This window comes from Bison bison, unplaced genomic scaffold, assembly GCF_000754665.1.
Source record: "Bison bison bison isolate TAMUID 2011002044 unplaced genomic scaffold, Bison_UMD1.0 scf7180017864327, whole genome shotgun sequence".
Lineage (NCBI taxonomy): Eukaryota > Metazoa > Chordata > Mammalia > Artiodactyla > Bovidae > Bison > Bison bison.
Genome location: NW_011494899.1, coordinates 7,070,674 through 7,081,927, shown reverse-complemented (window position 1 = coordinate 7,081,927; position 11,254 = coordinate 7,070,674). Strand labels below are relative to the sequence as shown.

The window sequence follows — 11,254 nt, the reverse complement described above, 5'->3', positions numbered from 1 at the left end:
CCAATACAGTATACTAACGCATATATGTGGAATTTAGAAAGATGGTAACGATAACCCTGTATATGAGACAGCAAAAGAGACACTGATGTATAGAACAGGCTTATGGACTCTGTGGGAGAGGGAGAGGGTGGCAAGATTTGGGAGAATGGCATTGAAACATGTGAAATGTCATGTATGAATTGAGATGCCAGTCCAGGTTCAATGCACAATGCTGGATGCTTAGGGCTGGTGCACTGGGACGACCCAGAGGGATGGTATGGGGAGGGAGGAGGGAGGAGAAATTAAAAAAAAAAAAAAAATACAAAGAAAGAAAGAAAAAAAAAAAAAATCTTTGGTGCTAAAATGTAGAGGTCCACTTCATTTTGGGCCCTCTTAGACTTTTGAGCACTTCCTTCTTTTCTGGTTCAAGAAAATATCCAAGCCCACCTTTGATTGTTTCCTGCTTAGGCATAGTTTCTTTTAGTGATTGTAACTGTTTTCTCTTGCTTGCTTGTTTTTTCCTCCTACCTTGACAAGATGCTTACCAAATTGCCTCATCTTTTCTTGTGATACTTAAGGAGTACTTTCCTCCTCAAGATGGTAGATCACTTATAGATCTTTTTGATCTATCTTAAAGACTATAGGGAGGAAGCAATAATTGTTATTGTGCCTTTTACTTAAGAGGATTATACATGTAAAATGACCTAAATGACCAGTAGTGAGGTCCTGCCTGTTCTAATGGAAAATCCTATTAAGGAGCCTCTTAAAAAATTGTATCTTATGTGGAAAATGGGTAGATTATAAGAATGTACAGCTTTATCCCAGTTTATTTCTCTATTTACTAGATGAATTTATGGAAGGGATATAATAGGTCTTTGTTAGAAGAAACAAAAAGAAATTATAAGTGATTAAGAGAGCTCAAATAATGGGGTTTATGCCAGTTGCATATAAGAATCCAGCATAACTCAAAGACCCTAATATTTGTAGCTTCAAATTCTGGGAGTGAATTATATAAAGTTATCACCACTAAACTTATTTTACAATAAAAAATTATGTTAAAGGGATAACCATGAAAAAGGATTTTATTAATAGCCTACAGGAGAACTGGAACGAACTTTTTGTGTACTTGGTACATAGAAACTGAAGGCCTTCATTGTAAGCCTTTAGTTTTTTATTTAAAAAAAAGGGAATCCTCTTACACTGTTGGTGAGAATGCAAACTAGTACAGCCACTATGGAGAACAGTGTGGAGATTTCTTTAAAAACTGGAAATAGAACTGCCATACGACCCAGCAATCCCACTGCTGGGCATACACACTGAGGAAACCAGAAGGGAAAGAGACACGTGTACCACAATGTTCATCGCAGCACTGTTTACAACAGCCAGGACATGGAAGCAACCTAGATGTCCATCAGCAGACGAATGGATAAGAAAGCTGTGGTACATATACACAGTGGAATATTACTCAGCTATTAAAAAGAATGCATTTGAATCAGTTCTAATGAGGTGGATGAAAATGGAAGTAAGTCAAAGAAAAACACCAATACAGTATATTAACGCATATATGTGGAATTTAGAAAGATGGTAACGATGACCCTATATACAAGACAGCAAAAGAGACACAGATATAAAGAACAGACTCTTGGGCTCTGTGGGAGAAGGCAAAGAGAATAGCATTGAGAGAATGGCATTGAAACATGTATATTACTATATGTGAAATAGATTGCCAGTCCAGGTTCTGTGCATGAGACAGGGTGCTCAGGGCTCATGCACTGGGATGACCTAGAGGGATTGGATGGGGAGGGAGGTGGGAAGGGGGTTCAGAATGGGGAACACATGTACACCCATGGCTGATTCATGTCAATGTATGGCAAAAACCACTACAATATTGTAATTAGCCTCCAATTAAAAAACAAAAAACAAAAAAACAACAACAATGGTAGTTTCTTAGTGTTAATCCTCTACTTTTAATCTTTTGCCTTCTTGGATTATATTTTCTGAGAGATTTTTATCCACCAGTTAGCTGATGAATTCAATTTTATGAGGACTATTAAAGTAACAGCCATCCTCTCAACCATTTTTCTGTTACTTGCAGAATTCTAATTTTTCTTTTGCAGAGTATTTTTGGAAGGCAATATATTTCTATTAAAATTCGAAAATAAGTTTTTGGGCTGTATTCTTGCAAACATATATTTTGATCACCAAGTGTGCCTACTAATGCCACACCAGTTCCTCAAGTAGATGAATGGAATGAGTTGGAGAAACACTGTTTTTGTTTCCTTATTTTATTTTGCTTCATTTTTTCCCCCCTGAAGTATTAAACTATTGCTTTAGAAATTCTGTAGTAATGAAGGGAAAAATAGAATAAAGGCCACAAAAGAAAATAATCAGTTAAATAAAAAATTCTACAAGTATATTAGTTCTAGTCCAATTTTTTTTTGTTCATTAAATGTAAGAATTTGTGTATTGACCAAGAAATAAAAAAATACTTGTATAAATTTTAATCTCAACTTAGAAAAACTGACTTTCTTTAAATTAAGATTGAGTATATATGCATTTCAATAATAGTTAAGGGATAGGAAAAGAAACTTGAAGTTCTCAGAAAGTCTAAATAAAATTGTTCAACTTCTAAACAAACATTGCAAGTATTTTGTGGTATGGATAGAATCAGTTTATTAAACAAATAAATGGAACAGTATCTTTATTTTTGGTATCTTGGTAAAAGCTTCAATCTTGTGGATTTTTTCAATTTAGGCCCTTGCTTCTGGATATCATAACTGTATTTATGTGGAATGCTTTTCCAGAGAGCCACTTTAAAACCCACTTGCAAATACAAGAGCAGGGAAACCATAACTGCCATGTTATCTGACCATAATGATAGGGATAGATTTCCAATTGTAGCCATGAGTTAAAAGAAACACTCTGTGAGGACTCCAAGATGTTTTTGCCTGATGTTTTCCTAACATCACAAAAGGACAGAATTTTCTAACTCTAAAGAAAATCTCCTATAGCTGGAGATGTGGGAGTTTAAGCCCTGGTTTTATACCCAGTGAGGATCACACATACACATATTGGTAAACTCTCATTGTTTTTGGACAGGAGAAGCAAAGTGAAACAGAGATTGCATGAAATTAAATGTAGAAAGAGTAAAAAAGTTTCTGATTACAATGTCTCTTTGCTCTGCTCTGATTTTTGGGAATTTGTGTCACCCTTGCTGTGTGTTTTAGACTGTTGCACTGTGAGGTTAAAATGGAAACTTGTATTATAGATTCACATGATATATTATGATTTACTGTGAAAGTAGAGATAAAAGGACTTTTGAAATAAAGCAGAAAACTATGTTATACCTTTTGTTAAAATAAAATTTTAGAATAGATCTTAAAGATGATTTTAATTTAGTTGTACCTCAGTACTTTTCTTTGTAAGCCAATGTAATAAAAAATATGTAAGCACTAATTTGATCCCAGATAAGGGCTTACCAGGTGATGCTAGTGGTAAAGAACCCACCTGCCAATGCAGGAGACATAAGAGACATGGGTTTGATCCCTGGGTCTGGAAGATCCCTCAAATGAGTGCATGGCAAACCACTCCAGTATTCTTGCCTGGAGAATCCCATGGACAGAGAAGCCTGGTTAGCTATGGTGCATTGGGTCGCAAAGAGTCAGACACACCTGAAGTGACTTAGCACACAAGTTTTTATTATTAATTTCAATTTTGAAATAATCTAAAAGGGCCAGCTACATGTATTAGTTTTTCCTTCATTTACCGTTGAATAAAAGCAGATTGAGAACCTATTAATAAAAATGGATTAATTACCTGCTATAATGCCAGTTATTCTTTTAGGCCCTGAGGATACATCATTGGCTCTCATGGAACCCATAAAATAATAGAAAGACTTAAGAAAATAAAGTATTAGAAAGTATTGATACTTATGTAGAGAATTATAATTGATTGATATGCAGAGTTATAACAGGTAATAAGAAGGAGAATATGTGAATTGCTACTTTATACTGGAAAGTCGGAGATCCTCTTTGCAAAGGTAACATTTAGTATCTTTAATACTTAGGAAAAATAATTTTGTAGAGTTAATATTCAAACTGTTTTAATCAGATTTGCTTAAATTATATTTTGAGTCCATATTTAAGGTAACCTTTTCCTGTCCATTGAGATTTTTTTAATTGACCTTGACTGCCTCCCATGTTTCAATAATTTTTTTTTTCACATAAAACTTAAGTAATCCCAAAGCATGTTATCTTTAAAATTGCTTTTAGTATGTATATGAACTTGAAGCTTCCTTAATAATTGTCTAAGAAACTTTCTATTGATTTGTAAGTTTTTATTTCTACCTTTTAACTCTCTTATGCTTCTTAATGAGATTAGACAGAATATGAAGAAATCTTAATTTTAATAAGGAAAATATTTTCTTAGAGTTTACAGATGATAAATTATTGAATCTTTAGCTAAGTTATCAGTCACTGCATAGTTTATGAATTTCATAAGTTTTGAACACAAGTTGAGGTTAGCCTTTCTGAGTCCATTTTCCTAAGATAATAGCCAAGGGGAGGATTTCAAGTGAAGAGTCTGAGAGAAACATCTAAGAATTTAAAAAAAGAAAATAAAAACTGGATTCCAGAGCAGGTGAAAGTAGTTGAAAGGGTGAGAATAAGATGAGAGCACATACAGGTAATTTAATTTTGATGAAATCCAATTTATCAATTTTTTTTCATATTATGGATTGTACCTTTGGTGTCATATGTAATAATTCTTCCTAATTCAAATTCATGAAGATATTGTCCTGTTTTCTTCTGGTACATTTAGGTCTGTGGTCTACTTTGAGTTAATTTTTATAAAAGATGTGAGGTATAGGTGAGGTTCATTTGTTTTATATGTAGATGATCAATTGCCGCCACTCTCTGAGTTGGGTGTCTTCCTGGACTGTTCTGTTTCATTTATCTGAGTGTCTGTCTCTTTGTAAATACTGTGCTATCTTTTTTTTTTTTTAACAATTTTAATTTACTTATTAAAAAGGAATATTTATAATCTCAAGGTTGAGAAGGCTTCTTAAGACCCAGAAAACAAAAAAGATTAGGGAAAAGATTAATGAATTTAATCATTACAAAGTATAAATTTCTTGACCTGTTCTGTTAACAGTAGTAAAGAGTAAGCAACAGACTGAGAGAAGATCTTTGCCGGGGTATAAAAAGAACTACTGTTAATAATAAGAAAGCAAACAAATTACACAATAGAAAGTTATGCAAAAGAAAGAGCAGTCAATTAATATGAAAAAAAATAAAGATGGCCACCACAATTTTAAAAAGATGCTTAGTCTTCTTGGTAATGAGAGGAAATAGGTAAAAATTTTAGTTTTACAACGCTAAGCATTGGCCAGGGTATAGGAAAATGGGAACTCTCCTACACTATCGGTGAGGGTATAAGTAGGTACAAGTGAACAACACTTGGCAGTATGTATTAAAGTAAAAAAAGTAGTACAGTAAAAACACTCAACATGTATACTAGGAGATCATGTATTAGAATATACATGCAGCAATGTTTATAATAAAAATTTGGAGGAATCTAAATGATCCTCATTAGGGGAATGACTAAATTGTAAGGTTTTTATATTAGAATGCTTATATTAGTGTTTATATGAAGACAGGTTAAGTCCATCTTTATAGGCCTGAAAATTTCCTGATGCTCATTATGTAATATATTTTCCTTTTTTTCACAGAAGGTGGAATTAAATTGTAACATATTAGCAATTTATAATAAGATTTGTGTGTTTTCCAAGAATATATATACTCCTGTGAGAAGTCTTTTCATTAAAACATATTTTCCAGTCTATTTAAAGTATCTGTTAAAAAATAAGAGGGGGAGCACCCCTTAGTGCCTCAAGGAAATAGGAAAGTTAAGACTGAGTATCACTTAGGTTCCAAAGTTTCTGCCATGGGAAGGAAATCAATACTATGCCATCTTGACTACTGTAATTGTAATTTTTAAGATCATGTCTCAGCATATTTAATATGTTGTTTCTATTTCTTCTGGCTTACTTAATTTTTGATGATCTGTTAACCTTATCTTGAATATGTAATATGTCATTTTGCTCTGGCTGCTCTTAAGATTTTTCATCTTTGGATGTCAGAGTTCAATTGTAAGTTACAGGAGTGAGTTTCTTTGTGTTTTCCTGCTTGAGTAGCTTCTTAGATCAATAAATTGATGTTTTCCATCAAATCTGGGATGCTTTTGTCTATAATTTCAGCAAATATATTTTCTGTCTCTTTCACGCCTCTACAGAGATTTCAATTACAGATATGTTGATTCTTTCTTCTTTTTTTTTTCCTTCTCTTTTGTTTTTCAGATTTGGTAATTTCTATTGATATATCTGTATGTTTGCATAGTTTCTTTTACTTTCTCCAAATTGCTGTTGAGCACACCTGGCAAATATTGTGTTTTGGTTACTGTACTTTTTATCTCTAGAATTTTCTTCCGTTATAGTGTCCACTTTTCTGTTGTCATTTCCTCTCAGTCACCAATAACATACTTTGCTTTAATTCACTGAACACATTTTATTTTAGTTCTTTGACTATAGCAGTTTCTTTGATCTTCTTTCAGCTAAATTCTAATACGTAGGTCCACTTGGTGACATTTTCTATTGACTGCTTTTTATCATGAAAAGGAGTCACACTTTCCTTTTTCTTTGACTGTCTAGTAATTTTTGGATGAAACCAAGACATAGGTAGTATTTTATACAAACTCTAGTTTTTTCTTGTGAACATTGGTTTTTTGTTCTGGTATGCAGGTGACTTGCCTGGATTCCAACTTTATATTTTGTCTCCTTGGTGGCTTGCAGCTTTTTGAATAACTCTCTTATGATTTCCCTTTACTGTGTGTGTGTTTTTTTTTTCTTTTTTTTTCAGCTTGGCTTTTGTAACCTTTCCCTCTGCCTGCCAAATTTGGCAGTTAGCCAAGTATTTGGGAATGATATGGAGCTTATTCTTTCCATGGATTCCTTTTTCCTAGGGATTTTCCTGAATTTTCCAGTTGTTCGGACAGGTTTTGGCTTTGTATATTTAATATTTCAAGCCTGTCCAGCTTCAGCTCTCTGTCACTTAAGCTATACACAGTTGTGGAGTGCACTTGGTTTAAGAAACCTTCAGACCCATAGCTCCAGTTCTTTATAACTCAATCTTTCTAGCATATATTTCTTTCTGATTACTGTCTGTGTTTTAGATGGAGCCTGTGAAATCTTCCCTATGCTTGCATAGTTTTGCTGTCAGCTAGGGATTTTGGCTATTTATAATCTCAGTTGTTTCCAGAATTTCCTATTTTAAATTTCTAGCTGTTTTCCCAGCCCTGAATTCTAATCTCTGGCACCTTTAGTCACGTCTGTTTTCCACAGCCACAGTCATGAAACTTGGGCCAGTAAACCTCAAACTTAATTCATACCCTTCTTATTGCAATTCTTTTAAAACCAAATGTTTCTCCAGCTTCTATTTTTTGGATACTTCCCAGTATCTTTTAGTAGTATTTAAAATTTTTAATTTAGTATTTAATGTTTGTTATTTAAGGGGTTCACATGATCAGTCACTATTACTGGAAATCACAATTCCCCTATTATTGAATAACCACAAACTTGAAATTCTTACCCTATTTGTTGCAGTTCTTCTAAAATTAAGTTCTTCTCCAGCTTGTGTCTGCTCTTGGATGCTGTCCATGTCTTTACATAGTTAGGTTTTAAAAAATTTACCTAATATTTTGTAGTTGTTACCTGTGGGAATTCATATTATTAATTCTGTAGTAGTAGAAGTTGCAAGGCCTTGAAAAGCTATGATTAGCTAATTTGAACAAAAAAGATCTTTGAATGCCCTGGTTTATCATTTGACTGTGAAGGATTATTCATATATGAAAGAACTGATGAACATATCAAGTTCTCCCAAATATTATTTTTATCTTGTGCTTCAACAGTCTATAGTTCTGTGTTTTAGGGTAGTTAATGCCAACAACAGCTACTTGCTATTATTTGCTAACATTTGGTTGAATCTCTTTTAATACTCAGTTGGTTTCTTGGTATTATGAAAGTCAGTATCTTGTAATTCTTAAAAAATTGAGCAATTTAACTTCAGCCCTTATATCTTGCCCTGTAAAGAGGCATGGGTATAGGACCAAATAGTGCCCATAGGCCCGTCCCTTATGCTTCAGGGGACTTCATTATTGGTTACTATTTAGTGGCAAATGTATGTAGGGGAATGAGATCAGGTCTCATCAGAAATGCAGCTGTACCTTTTATATCATTTCTAAGAAGACATTTTCCAGCAATTATGATAGTTGTTATTTATAGATTTTCATTGATGGCAAGTTAGTTTCATGAGCAAGGATATGTTCTTTGTTCAAACCAAATTTTTGGTTTATATGGCAATTCTCATTTCCCAAAGAGCTGAGTAAGCATTTGTCATTGAATGATCATAAGTATTTTACTGCATATTAAAAAGATTATTTGTGAATTTAGAAATCTTCAATAAAGGAAATATTTTATTGTACAGGTACAGTTACTAGCAAAGAAAATTATCTACTCATATTTAAACCTGCTAGTGAATTCGAAGAATGACTTGGCTCTGGCTCATATTCTCAATATTCCTGATAGAGGACTTGGAAGAGAAGCCTTCACTGATTTGAAACATGCTGCTCGAGAGAAACAGATGTCTATCTTTTTGGTATGGACATGTTATATTTTCAAGATTTTTTAGAGATTCTGAACTGTGGATCCATGTACCTTAATGTAGAGTTCTTGTAACTATGATATAACAACTTTTAAATTGTGAATATGTGTTCTACCTCATGTATTTGAAAGTCTTAGGTATTTTTTTCCTTACTATATCCTTCAAAGTTAATAAGGGAATATTTTCTAAAGCAGTGTTTGCCTACATGTGTTCTGTAGAATGCTAGTGCAGTTAAATTTTCCTGAAATAAATAATTTCCAGAGGTAGAATTTCCTATTAAGTGTTCTTTGAATAAATATTTCCAAGGGCAAAAAGTTGGAAATCATGTATACCCTTTTTGGATATACAGAACGCATGAGTTTATATCAAAAGCTCTGAGAAGTCCTGCCATAAGGAACTCAGCTTAAGTTAACCTTGCTATTTAATTTGTTGTTTCCTAAATAATTTAACTATGGAACTTTTCTCAGATTATTTAAATTTCAGAGATTTTTCTTTTTCTTTCTTTGGATATACTTTGGAAAATGCAGCTTTATAACATTTTGTTTTTGATGGAGATGGCCTAATGTATAACCATCAAGCATGTATTTTTTATCATAGTAAAAGCAAGGCCTTTTGAACTACACATGGTCAAATAATCCTGAAATGTGAAAGCTAGATGGGGCTTAGTAATTATCTCATCTAAATCTTTATTTTACAAATAAAGAAGCTAAGATTTAGGAGAGTGGAATTAATTGTCCAACCTTGAATAACTCAACACAGTTGGCATTGAAAAATCCCTTTGTTCCATATAACAATTCCAGTAGCCAGTAGTTAATCTGTTGAAGAATATATTTATTCTTTATAGAATATCACTGTCTAATGCTTTATAGACAGTGATATACTTTCTTTAATTTTTTTGCTGCTGCTGCACTGTAAAGCTCCCAGACCAGGGACTGAACCTGTCCCTTCTACAGCGGAACTGTGGAGTCCTACCACTGGACCACCAGGGAATTCTCAACAGTGATATACTCTTGGGAACGTATTCTTATGCCCTTAATTTGTCCCTAACTCGACTCTTCAGTCTCAGTTTCTATCTGTATGTTGCCATCACTCTGGCTAGCACAGCTTCTGCATGACACCTGTTTTTTTTTAATTTGCTTCTGAATGAAAATGTAGCATGAATCATAAAAAAATGAGTCACCTTACCTATATACATAGAAATATGTAAATGTGCCTAGGTTCATAAAATAAGATGTAGTTTTACTAAATCATTAAACATAACCATCTGTTTTAATTCATAGGTGGCCACATCGTTTATTAGAACAATAGAGCTTGGAGGGAAAGGATATGCACCATCACCATCTGATCCTTTAAGGGCACATATAAAAGGATTGTCTAATTTTATTAATTTCATTGACAAATTAGATGAAATTCTTGGAGAAGTCTCAAATCCAAGGTATGACAAATATGTGTTATTAGTCTGTCTTTAAAACTTCACAGAATCAAGTGGATAGAAAAATAGGAGCTATTGAGATGATCAAACATCAAACCAAACTAGGAATGAGAAACAAAATGTCCAGATAAGGAGGATGGCAGAATTTAGGAAGGAGGGATAAATTAGGAGTTTGGGATTAGCAGATACAAACTATTGGATACTATATACGAAACAGGTAAACCACAAGGTCCTATTGTTTAGTACAGGGAACTATATATCCTGTGATAAACTGTATTGGAAAAGAATATGAAAAAGAATATGTGTATGTGTAACTGAATCCCTTTACTGTATACCAGAAATGAATACATATAAATCAACTGTACTTCAGTTTTTAAAATCTAGATTAATAAATTATAATCACATGGCTATTCCACCTAAATTCAAGATAAATACTCAATTTAGAGAGGAAGAAACTGAATTTAGTCACATTGTTGTTAAGTAGCACAGTTGGGACCTGAATTCAGTTCTGACCCTGGAACCCATTCTCTTAATCGCTGTTTCTTATTCTGTGAAACTTCTTTCCATTTTAAGATTCCAGGAAGAATTATACTCAGGATTTTGTTCTGAATTGTTTCCTTCTATCGTCTTATGCTTGTGCTAAATCACTCAGTTGTGTCGGACTCTTTGTGACCCTATGGACTATAGCCAGGCTCCTCGGTCCATGGGGTTTTCCCAGCAAGAACACTGGAGTGGGTTGCCATTTCCTCCTCCAAGGAGTCTTCCTGACCCAGGGATCAAACCCACGTCTCCCATGTCTCCTGCATTAGCAGGTGGATTCTTTGCCACTGAGCCACCAGGGAAATCCCTATTTTCTTATATGGATATCTATTATAGTGAAGTGAATTTGGAAGAGGATTTGAATATGACTTATAGTCAATATCAGTGACATCTTCTGCACATCCAAATAATATATTGACTGGCCATTTCTTCTCAGACAGCAGATAATTAATTTTATTTTTCTTTTTTTTGATTTTTTTAAAAATTTTACTTTATTTTTCAACTTTACAATATTGTATTCGTTCTGCCATATATCGAAATGAATCCGCCACAGGCATACACGTGTTCCCCATCCTGAACCCTCCTCCCT

At 33.6% G+C, this 11,254-nt stretch overlaps 1 protein-coding gene across 1 annotated transcript in view; it reads left to right on the top strand.

Moving 5' to 3' along the window:
* Positions 1-11,254, top strand: part of PARPBP (PARP1 binding protein) — a 70,294-nt gene that overhangs the window by 20,627 nt on the left and 38,413 nt on the right. Inside the window, exons 5-6 of the mRNA XM_010853434.1 lie at positions 8,517-8,687; positions 9,974-10,128. Of these exons, the coding sequence (XP_010851736.1) occupies positions 8,517-8,687; positions 9,974-10,128 (326 nt within the window). The remainder of the gene's footprint in view (positions 1-8,516; positions 8,688-9,973; positions 10,129-11,254) is intronic.